This window comes from Mya arenaria, chromosome 6, assembly GCF_026914265.1.
Source record: "Mya arenaria isolate MELC-2E11 chromosome 6, ASM2691426v1".
NCBI classification, from domain to species: domain Eukaryota; kingdom Metazoa; phylum Mollusca; class Bivalvia; order Myida; family Myidae; genus Mya; species Mya arenaria.
The window spans coordinates 48,043,762-48,065,234 of NC_069127.1; the positions used below are offsets into that span (position 1 = coordinate 48,043,762).

The following is a 21,473-nucleotide window of genomic DNA, read 5'->3' on the forward strand; positions in this document are numbered from 1 at the left end:
GTGTCTACATTGCCAACATGTCTACATTGCCAACGTGTCTACATTGCCAACGTGCATATATTGCCAACATGTCTACATTGCCAACGTGACTACATTTCCATCGTGTCTACGTTGCCAACGTGTCTACAGTGCCTACATTTCCAACGTGTCTACAGTGCCTACATTTCCATCGTGTCTACATTTCCAACGTGTCTATAGTTCCTTCATTTCCATCGTGTCTACATTGCCAACATGTCTACATTGTCAACGTGACTACATTTCCAACGTGATTACATTGCCAACCTGTCTACATTGCCAACGTGTCTGCATTGCCAACTCGTATACATTGCCAACGTGTCTTCATTGCCAACGTGTCTACATTGCCAACGTGTATACATTGCCAATGTGTCTTGATTTCCAACGTGCCTACATTTCCAACGTGTCTACAATGCCAACTTGTCTTTCTTTCTAACGCGTCTATATTGCCAACGTGCCTACATTGCAAACGTGTCTATATTGCTTTCAGTGCCTACAGTAGCTACGTGCCAACAGTGCCTACGTGTTAACAGTGCCTACGTACAAACAGTAGCTACGTGTCAACAAAGCCAACAGTGCCTACGTGCCAACAGTGCCTACGTACAAACAGTAGCTACGTGTCAACAAAGCCAACAGTGCCTACGTGCCAACAGTGCCTACGTACAAACAGTAGCTACGTGTCAACAAAGCCAACAGTGCCTACGTACATACAGTAGCTACGTGTCAACAAAGCCAACAGTGCCTACGTGCCAACAGTGCCTACGTACATACAGTAGCTACGTGTCAACAAAGCCAACAGTGCCTACGTACATACATTATGTGTTATCAAGCCAACAGTGCCTACGTGTTAAGTGTTTATGATCATTTGGTGAAGCGAGCGTGAATATGATCCGTTTTAAACGATTTTGAAATGTTTGCACATTGTTTTTTCTGCTTTGGATGGTTTACGACCTAAAGGACTCTTTTCGTCTTGTTTAAAATAAGGCCAAAATCCCCCTGTATGTCAAAACGTTAAGCCAATAGAACTATTCACATTCAAACGGTTCTTCCGTGTTACCTATACGTATTTATTGAATATCAATGATTGGGCTGATCGAAGTAATACAATAGTTGACATTCAAAGTTTTGTTAAAAGACATTGTACTCATGCATGTAGTTGAGTGTAAATAAAACGGAAATTTATTAAAAAGGGTGAAAACTAAATAAGACATTGGAATTAAAATGAGTCTTTATGTGTTTTTATTGTACTTTATCGTGACTAGTAATGGTGAGTGTTTTTCATTTTTATTGTCTCCGATCCATTGTATAAATTAAGCCAACGCCCTATTTATTCAGTTATTCCTGTTGTGTTTTTCATCAACACGTATTTCGAAGACGAATACAAAAAAGTTTTAATAACGTAACAGAACATAACATAACATATAGTTTATTGTAATTTAAGGTCTCCGGCCCATACTACAGTTATTCATCTATACAACTTTTAACAACAATATAATACAGTGATGAACAAGGCACATTTTAAAGCAATGAGATATAAATAATATTCTTGCAAACTCCTTTAAACAAATGTTAAAAATGCAAAGAATCAACATACTTGTAAATTAATATTGCATTCATAAGCATCCGATGTAAGAATAAGATGCATATATTATTATAAAGCACAGGTGAATGATACTGAAACGAATTATCATTACGTTTAAGAAATTTTTCTCTTGTTTTAAAAGCGTTGTAAATATATTTTGAAATCAGTACAATACAATTTTTTTGACACTCCTGACATAATAAGACAACGTGATTTTGCGATTATAAATATAGTTCTTCATTCGTATTGCAATAAAGAACACAAAAGCCCAAGCAGTTTACCTTTGGATATATTGATATGTATGATAAACATGAAACTTGAAACTTGATACTTTAAGAAAAGTATATCTTCTTATTATATGCAAAACAAACTTTCCACGCCACGCAAAAATAAATCTGGGTTTGTTCATAAACTCAACAAATGGACCAGCAGTCGACTGTATAAAACTGGTTAATTGTTTGGATCGGTCAAAGTTAGACCAAATGTTTCTTGGTTTGTTAATATTTCACCCAATAATTACTATTAACCAATGAAATCATTGTGTGCAAACTGGCCATAGGATAACCTGTGGATAACTTATCCCTGTTATATACATTGGGCTGCAAACTGGCCATAGGATAACATGTGGATAACTTATCCCTGTTATATACATTGGGCTGCAAACTGGCCATGGGATAACCTTTGGATAACTTATCCCTGTTATATACATTGGGCTGCAAACTGGCCATAGGATAACATGTGGATAACTTATCCCTGTTATATACATTGGGCTGCAAACTGGCCATAGGATAACATGTGGATAACTTATCCCTGTTATATACATTGGGCTGCAAACTGGCCATAGGATAACATGTGGATAACTTATCCCTGTTATATACATTGGGCTGCAAACTGGCCATAGGATAACCTTTGGATAACTTATCCCTGCTATATACATTGGGCTGCACACTGTCATAACCACCATTAGGGGCGTATGGGCACTGTCTCTGTCAGAATGGCGGTGTCGAAAATTAAATTTGATGTAAGACATGTGTTATAATAAAAAAATATATGTTATTCTAGTCATCAATCGACATTCGTGACGAGTGTGGTTTGGTCTTTGATTCTTCTGGTTATTGTTTTTTTTAAATGTACTGATGTCTAGAATGGTCAATGTAGATCGTTATCTGTGTATATTAATTTATAAATGTAGTTGGCAAAAACACTCATAGGTTCTGGTATAAACATCAACAGTATTTTGTATCGAAACTATTAATGTGCGTTATGCTATATTCAGCTGAAGATGTGAGTTACCGGGAAACAGGTTGCTATGGTGATGCTTCCGGTGACAGCGACAATCGTCTGGTTGCATCGTGCAGCACGGGGCGTATATACATAAACGATATTCTTGTTGGAACAAAACCATTATCGGTCGGTATGTAAGACAAATACTAATTTCGTTCGATGGAAAATATAATTTATATAATTAATCCGAATACAAGGGATTTTGCTTTTGCGTAAACAATATAAACATCAAACGGAGTTAGTCCGATCTCGGAGAAACTCTGTCGCATATATCTTGCTCAATGCTCTAACCGCATTTATAACTTGAAACACATACACATTAAATGCATAGGGTATTCATGGAACACTTGTTAACTGTTCACCTTCTGTGGACCTCCCGACATGTTTCTGCCTTGTTGAAGCCCGGCTGCATTCTTTTCGACATACAATACATAGTTATGTGCACGCAATGTTGTACTGTTCTTCCATCAAACAGCCTTGAATCACCCGTCATTTCATGAGCTGTACCTATAGCACCTTCTCATTGTCCTTTGCGCAAAATGATGGCACTTTCCATTTTCAGGTTGTCCATTTGTGGACCACCAGTCTTTTCCCGCCCTGGCAGAGACATGCTGCACCTACAACACGTCTACAGACTGTGTGAGGCCCTACACTGGGTTCTCACTCATGGCCTATCTGTCCGACTGTACGGGCGCAGTGAAGTGCGAAAAACAGGTTATCTGGGACGTGATGGTGTGTGATACGGCAGTACATGTATACCCTACATTCAGCTCCTATATGGTGCTGGACTACGTGTGCAGAACAAGTAAGGACTGTTGTTCATACTTACATCTATACGTACACGTTAATGAAACGGAATCAGTTAATGTTGTCGTTTAACAAAGGTATACACGACTCATGCTTATTATATTTATGAGAATGTGCATGTAACAATGTTAACCCCATCTGGGGCGGGTGTTGAGGCGGTGGCGATGCCTGAACAGCCAGTGGAATTGGACTATGAATGCAAATACCACCCATTCAATACCATTATTTTTCTCTCTCTCATGTATGTTCTGCTTTCCCAGCTGGAGTGTTCGGTTCCCCATGTGATGGCGTGACGGACTGTCGGTACGCGCGCCCGGAGTGCCAGGACCAGGTTTGTGGATGTGAAGACGATTACTCCTATGTCGGCGGGGAATGCGTCCTCGGTAAGTTGGCATACACTATTTATACTTTGAAATTAGATGTAGAAACCTGACATGTATCGACAACAACTGTCGCATCGGCGGACATTGCGTCCACCATGGAGGTCAAGGTATCCGGAAGCTGACAAATGAATCTTGATAGAGAAGTGAACTCCTTTTTGAATGAGTGAAACTTGGCTGATCCATTGTACATCATTTGCAGACTGTTAATGTTTTTTTATTCTTCTGTTTCAGACGGGTCGACGGGCGGCGAATGTTTGCTGCAGGCCAGCGTCCCATGCACGGACCCGAACGCGGAGTGCTCGTATAGCGGTATCTGCCAGTGTCGGGTCGGCTTCCGGCTTATAGATGACAGATGCACTGAAGGTGTGTACATAAAGGAAGTGTCGACGAGATTAAATAATCTTTTTTTGTGACAGACGACACAATTAAATAACGATTGATCAAACAAATGACAAACGGGAAGCAAATTCAAAGATCTACGTCCAATGTACTGTAACTATCCTTTTCTTTAACACGATATTTTCTTTATAGCTACGCCCCTTTATTTAAGCCCAACGCGCTAGTTGGGTCCGGAGTCATGCCCCCCCCCCCCCCCCCCCCCGGAATGATGATATTTTCTAATGTCGCATTTTCGCGATTTTAAAACTAATTTTTTTCGTATCGTCGAGTGACACAAGTGGGAGTTGTCTGTAAAACCTCCCGTGATTTTTATCCTGCGTCTTTCCATCTCATTCCAGGTGACGACGGTCTACAGAGGGTGACGAGTTGTTACGGCGACAGGATCTCACTGTCTTGTGAGACTGGAGGGATCTACATCGTGGATATCAGTGTGGCGGCAAAACAGTTACACACCAGTAAGAACTTCCATGATATTGCTGAATTAATTATTTGTATTTAAGATGTTATCACTAGATAATTAATGTTACACTAGAAGTTTAAAAAAAAAAGAAAAAAAAGAAGAGGAAAAACCAGTTTTCTTTATTGGGAAAGTATGATCACAGCTAGTTCCACTTGTATTGTCAGTAGAAAAATAGAAGCTGATATAGAAAGTTTCAATTTTCTCTGCTTTAATACAATATATAAATACTTTCGGAAAACATCAAAATAGCGTTTTGAACTCACGGTGATTTAAGTTTTAACTTATATTATAACAAAGGCCCGCCATTTCCTTGAGTATCATTTACGCGTTGTTCGATGCTATCTGACTATCCTCCAAATACCAAATACATAACTAAAACTGTTTGTGAACATTTAAAGTACGAGATATAAACAAAATACAGTAAAACTGCAATGTAGCTATGTACTGTAGCTTGAATGAAATTCTTTTGAAAGTGACTGGCGAAATAAAATGTCTGCCATATTAATTTGTGTGACCGTCCACAAGTAAATACCCTAAAGAAATATTTGAATTTTTTTAATCAAATACTTTAGAATGATAATGCATAAAATAAAACTCCAGATGGATAGTACGTAAAGAAATAGCCTAGATGGATATGGTATAAAGAAATAGCCTAGATGGTTATTGTATAAAGAAATAGCCTAGATGGTTATGGTATAAAGAAATAGCCTAGATGGTTATTGTATAAAGAAATAGCCTAGATGGATATGGTATAAAGAAATAGCCTAGATGGATATGGTATAAAGAAATAGCCTAGATGGATATTTTATAAAGAAATAGCCTAGATGGATATGGTATAAAGGAATAGCCTAGATGGATATTGTATAAAGAAATAGCCTAGGTGGTTATTGTATAAAGAAATAGCCTAGGTGGATTTTGTATAAAGAAATAGCCTAGATGGATATGGTATAAAGGAATAGCCTAGATGGTTATGGTATAAAGAAAAAGCCTAGATGGTTATTGTATAAAGAAATAGCCTAGATGGTTATTGTATAAAGGAATAGCCTAGATGGTTATTGTATAAAGGAATAGCCTAGATGGATATTGTATAAAGGAATAGCCTAGATGGTTATTGTATAAAGGAATAGCCTAGATGGTTATTGTATAAAGAAATAGCCTAGATGGTTATTGTATAAAGAAATAGCCTAGATGGTTATGGTATAAAGAAATAGCCTAGATGGATATTGTATAAAAAAATAGCCTAGATGGTTATGGTATAAAGAAATAGCCTAGATGGATATGGTATAAAGAAATAGCCTAGATGGTTATTGTATAAAGAAATAGCCTAGATGGATATGGTATAAAGAAATAGCCTAGATGGTTTTTGTATAAAGGAATAGCCTAGATGGTTATTGTATAAAGAAATAGCCTAGATGGTTATTGTATAAAGGAAAAACCTAGATGGATATGGTATAAAGGAATAGCCTAGATGGTTATTGTATAAAAAATAGCCTAGATGGTTATGGTATAAAGAAATAGCCTAGATGGATATTGTATAAAAAATAGCCTAGATGGTTATGGTATAAAGAAATAGCCTAGATGGATATTGTATAAAAAAATAGCCTAGATGGTTATGGTATAAAGAAATAGCCTAGATGGATATTGTATAAAGAAATAGCCTAGATGGATATTGTATAAAGAAATAGCCTAGATGGATAGTACATACAGAAATGTCCTAGATACATTTCTTGATGGGTAGTGCATACATTAATACCCTAGATGTGTAGTGCATACAGTAATACTCTAGATGGATAGGGCAGTCGGTAATACCCTAGATGGATAGTGTATTCAGTAATAGCCTAGATGGATAGTGCATACAGAAATATCCTAGATGGATAGTGCATACAGTAATATCCTAGATGGATAGTGCATTCAGTAATAGCCTAGATGGATATTGCATGAAGTAATAACCTAGATAGATAGTGTATAAAGTAATACCCTAGATGGACAGTGCTTTCAGTAATACCCTAGATGGGTAGTGCATACAGTAATACCCTAAATGGATAGTGCACACAGAAATAGCATGATTGATATTGCATACAGAAATAGCCTAGATTGATAGTGCTTACAGTAGTAGCCTAGATGGATAGTGCATACAGTAATAGCCTAGATGGATAGTGCATACAGTAATAGCCTAGATGGATAGTGCATACAGTAATAGCCTAGATGGATAGGGCATACAGTAATAGCCTAGATGGATAGTGCATACAGTAATAGCCTAGATTGATAGTGCATACAGTAGTAGCCTAGATGGATAGTGCATACAGTAATAGCCTAGATGGATAGTGCTTACATAAATATCCTAGATGGATAGTGCATACAGTAATAGCCTAGATGGATAGTGCATACAGTAATAGCCTAGATGGATAGTGCATACATAAATATCCTAGATGGATAGTGCATACAGTAATATCCTAGATGGATAGTGCATACAGTAATAGCCTAGATGGATAGTGCTTACATAAATGTCCTAGATGGATAGTGCATACAGTAATATCCTAGATGGATAGTGCATACAGTAATAGCCTAGATGGATAGTGCATACAGTAATAGCCTAGATTGATAGTGCATACAGTAATAGCCTAGATGGATAGTGCATACAGTAGTAGCCTAGATGGATAGTGCATACAGAAATACCCTAGAAGGATAGTGCATACATAAATATCCTAGATGGATAGTGCATACAGTAATAGCCTAGATGGATAGTGCATACAGTAATAGCCTAGAAGGATAGTACATACAGAAATAGCCTATATGGATAGGGCATACAGTAATAGCCTAGATGGATAGTGCATACAGTAATAGCCTAGATGGATAGGGCATACAGTAATAGCCTAGATGGATAGTGCATACAGTAATATCCTAGATGGATAGTGCATACAGTAATATCCTAGATGGATAGTGCATACAGTAATAGCCTAGATGGATAGGGCATACAGTAATATCCTAGATGGATAGTGCATACAGTAATATCCTAGATGGATAGTGCATACAGTAATATCCTAGATGGATAGTGCATACAGTAATATCCTAGATGGATAGTGCATACAGTAATATCCTAGATGGATAGTGCATACTGTAATAGCCTAGATGGATAGGGCATACAGTAATAGCCTAGATGGATATTGCATGAAGTAATAACCTAGATAGATAGTGCATAAAGTAATACCCTAGATGGACAGTGCATTCAGTAATACCCTAGATGGGTAGTGCATACAGTAATACCCTAAATGGATAGTGCATACAGAAATAGCATGATTGATATTGCATACAGAAATAGCCTAGATTGATAGTGCATACAGTAGTAGCCTAGATGGATAGTGCATACAGTAATACCCTAGATGGATAGTGCATACAGTAATAGCCTAGATGGATAGTGCATACAGTAATAGCCTAGATGGATAGGGCATACAGTAATAGCCTAGATGGATAGTGCATACAGTAATAGCCTAGATTGATAGTGCATACAGTGGTAGCCTAGATGGATAGGGCATACAGTAATAGCCTAGATGGATAGTGCTTACATAAATATCCTAGATGGATAGTGCATACAGTAATAGCCTAGATGGATAGTGCATACAGTAATAGCCTAGATGGATAGTGCTTACATAAATATCCTAGATGGATAGTGCATACAGTAATAGCCTAGATGGATAGTGCATACAGTAATAGCCTAGATGGATAGTGCTTACATAAATATCCTAGATGGATAGTGCATACAGTAATATCCTAGATGGATAGTGCATACAGTAATAGCCTAGATGGATAGTGCATACAGTAATAGCCTAGATGGATAGTGCATACAGTAATAGCCTAGATTGATAGTGCATACAGTAGTAGCCTAGATGGATAGTGCATACAGAAATACCCTAGATGGATAGTGCATACATAAATATCCTAGATGGATAGTGCATACAGTAATAGCCTAGATGGATAGGGCATACAGTAATAGCCTAGATGGATAGTGCATACAGAAATAGCCTAGATGGATAGGGCATACAGTAATAGCCTAGATGGATAGTGCATACAGTAATAGCCTAGATGGATAGGGCATACAGTAATAGCCTAGATGGATAGTGCATACAGTAATACCCTAGATGGATAGGGCATACAGTAATATCCTAGATGGATAGGGCATACAGTAATATCCTAGATGGATAGTGGATACAGAGATTGCCTAGATGGATAGTGCATACAGTAATAGCCTAGATTGATAGTGCATACAGTAGTAGCCTAGATGGATAGTGCATACAGAAATACCCTAGATGGATAGTGCATACATAAATATCCTAGATGGATAGTGCATACAGTAATAGCCTAGATGGATAGTGCATACAGTAATACCCTAGATGGATAGTACATACAGTAATATCCTAGATGGATAGGGCATACAGTAATATCCTAGATGGATAGTGGATACAGAGATTGTCTAGATTGATAGTGCATACAGTAATAGCCTAGATGGATAGTGCATACAGTAATACCCTAGATGGATAGTACATACAGTAATATCCTAGATGGATAGTGCATACAGTAATACCCTAGATGGATAGTACATACAGTAATATCCTAGATGGATAGGGCATACAGTAATATCCTAGAAGGATAGTACATACAGAAATAGCCTAGATGGATAGGGCATACAGTAATATCCTAGATGGATAGTGCATACAGTAATAGCCTAGGTGGATAGTGCATACAGTAATACCCTAGATGGATAGTGCATACAGTAATACCCTAGATGGATAGTACATACAGTAATACCCTAGATGGATAGGGCATACAGTAATATCCTAGATGGATAGTGCATACAGTAATAGCCTAGATGGATAGGGCATACAGTAATAGCCTAGATGGATAGTGCATACAATAATATTCTAGATGGATAGTACATACAGTAATATCCTAGATGGATAGTGCATACAGTAATAGCCTAGATGGATAGGGCATACAGTAATAGCCTAGATGGATAGTGCAAACAGTAATATCCTAGATGGATAGTGCATACAGTAATCTCCTAGATGGATAGTGCATACAGTAATATCCTAGATGGATAGTGCATACAGTAATAGCCTAGATGGATAGTGCATACAGTAATAGCCTAGATGGATAGTGCATACAGAAATATCCTAGATGGATAGTGCATACAGAAATAGCCTAGATGGATAGGGCATACAGAAATAGCCTAGATGGATAGTGCATACAGAAATAGCCTAGATGGATAGTGCATACAGTAATAGCCTAGATGGATAGGGCATACAGTAATATCCTAGATGGATAGTGGATACAGAGATTGCCTAGATGGATAGTACATACAGTAATAGCCTAGATGGATAGTGCATACAGATATAGCCTAGATGGATAGGGCATACAGTAATAGCCTAGATGGATAGGGCATACAGTAATATCCTAGATGGATAGTGGATACAGAGATTGCCTAGATGGATAGGGCATACAGTAATATCCTAGATGGATAGTGGATACAGAGATTGCCTAGATGGATAGGGCATACAGTAATAGCCTAGATGGATAGTGGATACAGAGATTGCCTAGATGGATAGGCCATACAGTAATATCCTAGATGGATAGTGGATACAGAGATTGCCTAGATGGATAGGGCATACAGTAATAGCCTAGATGGATAGTGCATACAGTAATAGCCTAGATGGATAGGGCATACATTAATATCCTAGATGGATAGTGCATAAAGAAATAGCTTTGATGGATAAGGCATACAGTAATAGCCTAGACTGGTAGTACATACAGTAATATCTTAGATGGATAGTGCATACAGACATAGCTTTGATGGATAAGGCATTCAGTAATATCCTAGATTGATAGTGCATACAGTAATAGCCTAACTGGATACTGCATACAGAAATATCCTAGATGGATAGTGGATACAGAGATTGCCCAGATGGATGGTGCATACAGTAATAGCCTAGATGGATAGTGCATACAGAAATAGCATAGATGGATAGTGCATACAGAGATTGCCTAGAAGGATAGTGCATACAGTAATAGCCTAGATGGATAGTGCATACAGTAATAGCCTAGATGGATAGTGCATACAGTAATAGCCTAGATGGATAGTGCATACAGTAATAGCCTAGATGGATAGTGCATACAGTAATAGCCTAGATGGATAGTGCATACAGTAATAGACTAGATGGATAGTGCATACAGTAATACCCTAGATGGATAGGGCATACAGTAATACCCTAGATGGATAGTGCATACAGTAATAGCCTAGATGGATAGTGCATACAGTAATACCCTAGATGGATAGGGCATACAGTAATATCCTAGATGGATAGTGCATACAGAGATTGTCTAGAAGGATAGTGCATACAGTAATAGCCTAGATGGATAGTGCATACAGTAATAGCCTAGATGGATAGTGCATACAGTAATAGCCTAGATGGATAGTGCATACAGTAATAGCCTAGATGGATAGTGCATACAGTAATAGACTAGATGGATAGTGCATACAGTAATAGCCTAGATGGATAGTGCATACAGTAATAGCCTAGATGGATGGTACATAAAGAAATAACCTATATTGATAGTGCATACAGTAATAGCCTAGATGGATAGTACATACAGTAATAGCCTAGATGGATAGTGCATACAGTAATATCCTAGATGGATAGGGCATACAGTAATAGCCTAGATGGATAGGGCATACAGTAATAGCCTAGATGGATAGGGCATACAGTAATATCCTAGATGGATAGTGCATACAGTAATAGCCTAGATGGATAGTGCATACAGTAATATCCTAGATGGATAGTGCATACAGTAATATCCTAGATGGATAGTGCATACAGTAATAGCCTAGATGGATAGGGCATACAGTAATAGCCTAGATGGATAGTGCATACAGTAATATCCTAGATGGATAGTGCATACAGTAATAGCCTAGATGGATAGTACATAGAGTAATAGCCTAGACGGACAGGGCAAACAGTAATATCCTAGATGGATAGTGCATACAGTAATAGCCTAGATGGATAGGGCATACAGTAATAGCCTAGATGGATAGGGGATACAGTAATATCCTAGATGGATAGTACATACAGTAATATCCTAGATGTATAGGGCATACAGTAATATCCTAGATGGATAGGGCATACAGTAATAGTCTAGATGGATAGGGCATACAGTAATATCCTAGATGGATAGGGCATACAGTAATATCCTAGATGGATAGGGCATACAGTAATATCCTAGATGGATAGTGCTTACAGAAATAGCCTAGATGGATAGTTCATACAGTAATAGCCTCGATGGATAGTTCATACAGTAATAGCCTAGATGGATAGGGCATACAGTAATATCCTAGATGGATAGTGCATACAGTAATAGCCTAGATGGATAGGGCATACAGTAATAGCCTAGATGGATAGTGCATACAGTAATAGCCTATATGGATATTGCATACAGTAATAGCCTAGATGGATAGTTCATACAGTAATAGCCTAGATGGATAGGGCATACAGTAATATCCTAGATGGATAGTGCATACAGTAATAGCCTAGATGGATAGGGCATATAGTAATAGCCTAGATGGATAGGGCATACAGTAATATCCTAGATGGATAGTACATACAGTAATATCCTAGATGAATAGGGCATACAGTAATAGCCTAGATGGATAGGGCATACAGTAATATCCTAGATGGATAGGGCATACAGTAATAGCCTAGATGGATAGGGCATACAGTAATATCCTAGATGGATAGTGCATACAGTAATAGCCTAGATGGATAGTGCATACAGTAATAGCATAGATAGATAGTGCATACAGAGATTGCCTAGATGGATAGTACATAAAGAAATAACCTATATTGATAGTGCATACAGTAATAGCCTAGATGGATAGTGCATACAGTAATACCCTAGATGGATAGTGCTTACAGAAATAGCCTAGATTGATAGTACATAAAGAAATAACCTATATTGATAGTGCATACAGTAATATCCTAGATGGATAGTACATACAGTAATAGCCTAGATGGACTGGGCATACAGTAATAGCCTAGATGGATAGTGCATACAGTAATACCCTAGATGGATAGTGCTTACAGAAATAGCCTAGATGGATAGTACATGAAGAAATAGCCTAGATGGATAGGGCATACAGAAATAGCCTAAATGGATAGTGCATACAGTAATACCCTAGATGGGTAGGGCATACAGTAATATCCTAGAAGGATAGGGCATACAGTAATACCCTAGATGGATAGTGCATACAGTAATAGCCTAGATGGATAGTGCATACAGAAATAGCCTAGATGGATGGTACATAAAGAAATAACCTATATTGATAGTGCATACAGTAATAGCCTAGATAAAGAATGAATAAAGGAATACTCAAGAGGCTTAGTGCATGGTTTTTAAACTGAGATAAGATACTGATCTGTAAATGTTAGGACAGATTTGGCATTCAATATACACTTGGCAGATTTACAAATTGAAATGCATCCAGTGCTATTTGTACATTCAGCTTAAGTGTTAATTCAACGTATTTGCTTACTGGGTGTAAGAAAACGCGAAGTAAAGGCCACGCAATAGAATAATAAAATTATGATTGCGCGAGAACTGATCCAAGACCAAATAAATGATTGCATGTATAAATGTGTTATGTAGCAACAAAGTTAAAGACATGTTGAGTTGTGTATCGTCCATTTCACTTGTCTTTTCCAGATTGCGGTCTTGTACCAACTGACCATGCCGAGTGTTGTACAGTGAATGTTACCACAGACTGCATCAACAAGTACGAAGGTCTGTACCTTGAGCGACTCATACCCATTAACTGTGTTGTTTATATTTTCTGGTGACCTCTGTGCTGGTAAATTGGAGTTTTGAATGTAAAAGTAATTTATTAAGAGTGGCTAAAGATTGAAATAAAACATCGTGTTTTTCATTCGTACATGGATGTGATTATTTATTGGCATATGTGTCATGTGTTTATGATATAATCGCTAGCGGATTATAGGGGTGGAGGCTCACACGCCCCTCCCCGTTAAATCGTCCAAGTTTACCTTTTATGTCAATAACCGAGAGAATAAAAGTTATTATATACGCTCAAAATGCAACATTTTGTACTAGAAATTGTTATAAAATCCCCGAGCCCCCGTGCAAGTATTTTATGCCATATACATTTCGGGGAGGGCGCAAGTCAAAAAGTTACGCCCCCTCTTATGTCAATTCCTGGATCGGACCCTGGTGACGATCTTAATAACATTTTGTCGGAATGATATTTTCTCCTTATCAAACCATAACATGTACTTTCGGTTATGAAAAAAATGGTTTATATAATTTGTTTGCTTTTTTTCTGTAGAGAAAGCAGTACTGTCCAAAATAAATATGGAAGGGATTATCCGCCAATTAATGCATGCTGCTTAATGGCATTTCTCATTTTAAATTGCAAGTGCATTCATCTAAATGGCAGGTGCCTTCGTGCAATTGCTTCGTGCCTATTTGTTATTGACAAACGCATTTGTCTATGTTTACAACTTTAAGTTGCTTTCACTTTTTTGCTTAGTGTTTACGTATTTATAAACTGTAATAAGACCATTGAAAGCTAAATTAATATTCATCAATAGCAGTATGCATTTGTCAATAAGCATATAGACGATAGACGAATGCATTTAGAAGTTCACTTTTTATTTCAATATCGGAGACAAAAAGTAATAAAATGCACCAAAAATGCACCATTTCGGACTAGAAATTGTTAAAATTATCTTGGGGAGTACCCCCAAACACCCCTGCCAACACCTTAAACCAAAAAAATGGTTCTGAGGGAGGGAAGCATGTCAAAAAAGTTGCGCCCATAAGTTATGCCCCCTCTGAAGTCAGATCCTGGAAGATATTGCCTGACACATAAGCCCGGTGAAAATCTGAAGTGTGACTTTCGTAATTGCAGTTTGATTGCAGCTCCCCACGCCTAAAGCTATTCACCAAAACTTTGACTGCCCTCAATGTCAAACAACCATTTATAACCCTAGCAACTAAAGTCCAACATATAACAGAGTAACAATGTCATGGTAATAATATGAGTTTCTAAATTGAATAACCAAATCACCTATAACAGAGTAACAATGTCATGGTAATAATATGAGTTTCTAAATTGAATAACCAAATCACCTCTTGAGTATAAAACTCGATTCTATTCTGACATGGTCCTTGCATTTATTGCCAGTCTTAATTATATTTTGAACATCTCAATATGTATTTATACACAAAGGGGTTTAGTAACAATTAGTAATTAGTAACAATTAGAAAAAAGCAAAATCAAATAAGGTTGATGACCGTGTGTGTAGTAAGTTAATACAGTCAAGTTAAAGCTGCACTCTCACATATTGACAGTAATGCCATTTTTTAAATATTTTTCCCAGATTCAGCTGATTTTGGCGTCAATGCCATCAATTCAGTCATATAAGATAACTTGCAATAAAACCATCACAATTGTTTAGAATATTCCAAAAAAAATCTTTTTTTTCTTAAAGCGTTATTAACACTTCTATCCATAAAACATAATTTTCTAACATAAAATTGAAAATCTGCGATCTGATTTTACGTCAGCAGTCTAATATCACTGGTTTCCAGATATATATGCAAGAATTGGCTAATTCCAAGACAAAAAAATAAATTGTCAAAAAGGTCAATCTGTGAGAGTGCAGCTTTAAGACAGTGAAACCCACGTTAACTTTTTTGTACGAAATGTACATGTTTCTGTCTAGGGCATGAACACTGAAAAATAAATTTTAGATGCTTTCATGACTGGATCACACAGGGAAGGCAGAAATATATGCCCTCTCAATATATGGTGTAGTAAGTAACACACTAGTAACACAAAAGTAACCATGGTGTAACGGGTTTTATATTGTATTCAAACAAATTAGTTGATTTATTATACATATTTTGTACAATTATCTCATAAATGTAGTAAGAATTACACCAGACTTTAAGTATCCAGATATTTCTTTTTTTGTACTAAAGTTGTGTTAATGTTGTATTGGTATGATACCAATAAAACAGCTCCTGCACGAAAACTGTTGGCTGCTACCGTAGCAAAAGTCGTGAGATTGCTTTCCCGTGAATTAAAAGGGTACCAGCATTTGGTTTCCGTTCCCATTTAATATTGCTGTTGCAGGATACCAATACTGGTTCCCCTTTAATTCCATTCATTCAGTTGCGTTCGTCTAGATGCATTCGTCTATATGCTTATTGGCAAATGCATACTGCTATGTTTGATTGATGTATAATTAAGTTAGCTTATATATAAATATTATTAGTAATGATATTAGAAGTTTAATTGTACTCTTGTGTTCTAATTAGTACACAATAGTCAATTAAAAGTAAAAACTTGACATCTGTCATATATCGTTTAGACGTAGACACTAAACAATAACATGAAGGAAACTAAAAGTTGTACACATAGACCAATGCGGTAGTCCATTACAAACACGAACGAAGCAATTGCACGAAGGCACATACGATTTAAACGAATGCACTAGCAAAGTTAAAAAGAGAAATGTCATGAAGCAGCATGCATTAACTGGCGGATAATCCCTTCCATAAATAAGAGCCCACCTGTCGGTGGTTAAACCTCGGACCACCTGAGTGGAAGAGAGTCAGCTTTACCTATCATGACCATCATGCCCTGATATATATATATGATTCATGGAGGAGCTTGGTGTTACCTTACAATGGCAATGTTTTCTTCTAGGTCTAAGTATCCCGAGTTTCCACGCGTGTTACGGGAAGCCCTCCTGCGAGAAGCAGGCGGTCTGGGCGCCCATCACCTGTGAGCCGCCGGGACTCTTCCCGTCCCTGAGCAACTACATGATCATTGACTACTACTGTCTCCCGTGTGAGTAATCGGCAATTTTCGGCAAGCTCGAACGCATTTGGAGCGTATTAGTTCTTTTTAATCATAAAGACGTTAATAGGACATATTAGAGGTTGCAAAACACTGAATGCAAGTGTATATGTGGTCTACGTTCCGATTACTTACATTCATATTTGCACGTGTAAAATGCACATGTCATTAATTTACAACCCACTTGAACATAAGAGAACTCATGATAGTGGTGTTATATGAGAGAGATATTCTCCAAAATAATGGTTATTCCATTTATCTGGCGATAACAAGGCCAGGTACATGTAAAAGTATTGTTTCGCAACCTCTGCGGACGAGGAGCCGAATCTAAACGACATAGTGTTAAAACTCTTCAACAAATACCGCAGTGGTTTGAGGATATGTGATAAATTTAGGGGCCTTGATTGTTCTCTTGAAAAACACATCTTATTTTATATGATATGACCCATTCAATCGTAGCCAAAAAATGCATTATACTAGTTAAAACATGTTGATTGATTGAGTACAAAATACTACTAATAATAATTCCTAGAAATACTTATACATGAAATAACGTAGTCCCAGTCATGTGGAGTGTCGGTTTGTTTTGGCCCCAATCAAAATGCACATTTCACCATAAATGATGATGCATTTCAAGGCAGGGTATAAAACATGGGGTGTGGTTCAAAGCAAGAGCTTCAGTAGGACCCTAAATCAATCGGTGTCACGAGTGCAGAGACTGGTAGCCTAGTGTTGACACCAGGACTTGCATTGGTGACAGCGTATGAATTATAAAATAGCACAATTGAAAAACCTCTGTAGTGAGTTTAGTTGAAACGTCATGGAAAATTCGGGGTCCCGTTTAGTTTTGGTTTCTGGCATAAAGTATGATGGCATACATGCACTTATGATGGCATACATGCACTTATGATGGCATAATTGCACTTATGGTGGCAAACATGCACTTATGATGGCATGCATGCACTTACGATAACAAACATGCACTTATGATGGCATACATGCACTTATGATGGCATACATGCTTTTATGATGGCATACATGTACTTATGATGGCATACATGCACTTATGATGGCATACATGCACTTATGATGGCATACATGCACTGATGATGGCATACATGCACTTATGATGACATACATGCACTTATGATGGCATACATGTACGTATGATGGCATACATGCACTTATGATGGCATACATGCACTTATGATGGCATACATGTACTTATGATGGCATACATGCACTTATGATGGCATACATGCACTTATGATGGCATACATGCACGTATGATGGGATACTTGCATTTATGGTGGCATGCATGAACTTATGATGGCAAACATGTACCTATGATGGCATACATGCACTTATGATGGCAAACATGCACTTATGATGACATGCATGCACTGATGATGGCATGCATGCACTTATGATGACATGCATGCACTTATGATGACATACATGCACTTATGATGGCATGCGTGCACTTATGATGGCAAACATGCACTTATGATGACATGCATGCACTTATGATGACATACATGCACTTATGATGACACCTATGTATGCACTTATGATAGCATAAATGCACTTATGGTGACATACATGCACCTATGATGTCATACATGCACTAATAGTGACATACATGCACTTATGATAGCATAAATGCACTTGTGGTGATATACATGCACTTATGATGGCATACATGCACTTATGATGGCATACTTGTACTTATGATGACATGCATGCACTTATGATGGTATACATGCACTTATGATGACATACATGCACTTATGATGGCATACATGCACTTATGATGATATACATGCACTTATGGTGACAAACATACACTAATGATGGCATACATGCACTTATGATGGCATACATGTACTTATGATGGCATACATGCACTTATGATGACATACATGCACTTATGATGGCATACATGCACTTATGATGACATACATGCACTTATGATGGCATACATGCACTTATGATGACACACATGCACTTATGATGACATACATGCACTTATGATGGCATACATGCACTTATGATGACACACATGCACTTATGATGACACACATGCACTTATGATGGCATACATGCACTTATGATGGCATACATGCACTTATGATGACATACATGTACTTATAATTACATTCATGCACTTATGATGACATACATGAACTTATGGTGGCATACATGCACTTATGATGACACACATGCACTTATGATGACATACATGCACTTATGATGGCATACATGCACTTATGATGTCATACATGCACTTATGGTGACATACATGCACCTATGATGGCATACATGCACTTATGATGACATACATGTACTTATGATGGCATACATGCACTTATGATGGCATACATGCACTTATGATGACATACATGCACTTATGATGACATACATGTACTTATGATGGCATACATGTACTTATGATGGCACACATATACGTTTTGAGAATCTCGCCTCATACTGCATATATTCACCATTGACGACCATTTAAAATGATATGTGTAAATGTAGCACATTGATCATACTCTCTTATGTAACCCTGCAGTCGGGCACAATTTCGGTCCGTGCAGTGGTACAGCGGACTGCATGGATCCCGCCGCCGACTGTGACAAGGCTTCCTGTCAGTGTACCCAAGACCACGTTGCCGCGGATATTTTTGATCGGTGCTGGGAAGGTATGTGCCATGTTTCATTTCATAAAAAATAATCCTTTATACGTTATATATCGAAATTAGTGGTCCAGAACTTTATTCTAGCGACGTGAGCTTCTTTGTGATACGCTCATATATTTCAAGAAATGAAGAAATGAAGGGCATCTTAAACAGTTTTCTCAAATATTGTTAGAATGCCGCAGTTGTGTTCATATAATTTCCAGAGCAGTTTAATGTTTGAACGTTTACAACGATAACTTTAAAACGACGTTGTCAATTTTAAATTTTGATGTGTGAAAATAAACGGCATAATAATCAGGTAATAGGTCGGTAGTGAACTATGTTTGGCTTTTCCTTATGCAGAAATGTCAAAGAAAATATCATTACACAGTAATCACACTCCATATTTTTAATGTTATGTTCATTGTCGGACCATTAACCATCTGTTGATCATCAAATATTGATATTCACTTTTCACTATCGTATGACCCAAAAACTGTTTTGTTTGTATACAAACACGCAGACGGACATGTGAACGGAGACTGCATGTTTGGCTCAGACACGCCCTGTAAAGGACAGAACACGAAGTGTGACTATGGAAGCAACAAGTGCGTGTGCATCGATACTTACGTCATCGATGACGTCATCATGGAGTGCGTGTGTCCATCGGGCTATCGGGAGGTCAACAGTTGGTGCACCAACGGTATTATACTTGAGACATATTGACGGTAAAGATGATCGTGCACATTTCAAATATTATCTGGAGACAAAAACAACGATATTACATAATTATTTAAATAATTTGAGACTTATTTTGCTTTTTGATATTGTTTTTACCCTTCCATCGCACGGCTTTTTTTGTAAAATGTACTAAAATGTGTTTATGTTTTTTACACAAGTTTTTAATTTAAGGTATGCAAGAAAAAAGAACAATCATGAGTTTCCAGTCTGTATCGAAACGTCCGACCCTTGGGCACGCTGCGTGGCCGGTTACTCGAAAAGCCTCGTAACCGGCTTACGCGCGTGCCCTCGGATCGGATTTTTTTTATCCGGACCTATATCTTTTTTGTCCTATATCAGTTGTCCTCTATCACTCTCCCTTTGTCCATCAATCGTCCTTTATCCATTACTCGTCCTCTTATACTCGTCCTCTTTCAATCCCTTGTCCTCTATCTATCACTCGTCCTCTATCACTCGTCATTTATCTATCACTCATCATCGATCACTCGTCTTCTATCCACCCCTCGTCCTCTATCTATCACTCGTCCTCTATCACTCGTCCTCTATCCATCCCTCGTCCTCTATCTATCACTCGTTCTCTATCACTCGTCCTCTATCCATCACTCGTCCTCTACCACTCTCATCCTCTATCCAACCCGCGTCCTCTATCTATCACTCGTCCTTTATCTATCACTCGTCCTCTATCCATCTCTCGTCCTCTATCCATCACTCGTCCTCTATTACTCTCGTCCTCTATCCACCCCTCGTCCTCTTTCTATCACTCGTCCTCTATATATCACCTGTCCGCTATCACTCGTCCTCTATCCATCACTCGTCCTCTATCACCCTCGTCCTCTATCACTCTCGTCCTCTATGCATCACTCGTCCATCATCACTCTCGTCCTCCACTCCTATCACTCGTCCTCTACCACTCGTCCTCTATCACTCGTCATTTATTTATCACTCGTCCTCTATATATCACCTCGCCGCTATCACTCGTCCTCTATCCATCACTCGTCCTCTATCACCCTCGTCCTCTATCACCCTCGTCCTCTATGCATCACTCATCCATTATCACTCTCGTCCTCTATCCATCACTCGTCCTCTATCACTCGTCCTCTATCCATCACTCGTCCTCTATCACTCGTCCTCTATCACTTGTCGTATATCCATCACTCACCCTCTATCACTCATTCTCTATCTATCACTCGTCC

At 38.0% G+C, this 21,473-nt stretch overlaps 1 protein-coding gene across 4 annotated transcripts in view; it reads left to right on the plus strand.

The window, feature by feature from the left end:
• Window positions 1–1,049: 1,049 nt before the first annotated feature.
• LOC128239195 (neurogenic locus notch homolog protein 2-like) overlaps window positions 1,050–21,473 on the plus strand; it is a 63,676-nt gene continuing 43,252 nt past the window's right edge. For 3 of the 4 annotated variants that reach the window (XM_052955712.1, XM_052955713.1, XM_052955714.1), the window contains exons 1-10: window positions 1,050–1,282; window positions 2,874–3,011; window positions 3,444–3,686; window positions 3,949–4,071; window positions 4,303–4,434; window positions 4,809–4,925; window positions 13,679–13,756; window positions 16,707–16,850; window positions 19,435–19,563; window positions 20,063–20,242. In XM_052955712.1, coding sequence (XP_052811672.1) covers window positions 1,237–1,282; window positions 2,874–3,011; window positions 3,444–3,686; window positions 3,949–4,071; window positions 4,303–4,434; window positions 4,809–4,925; window positions 13,679–13,756; window positions 16,707–16,850; window positions 19,435–19,563; window positions 20,063–20,242 — 1,330 coding nt within the window. In that variant the 5' untranslated portion in view covers window positions 1,050–1,236. The remainder of the gene's footprint in view (window positions 1,283–2,873; window positions 3,012–3,443; window positions 3,687–3,948; window positions 4,072–4,302; window positions 4,435–4,808; window positions 4,926–13,678; window positions 13,757–16,706; window positions 16,851–19,434; window positions 19,564–20,062; window positions 20,243–21,473) is intronic. The other variant, XM_052955715.1, reaches the window with a different exon arrangement.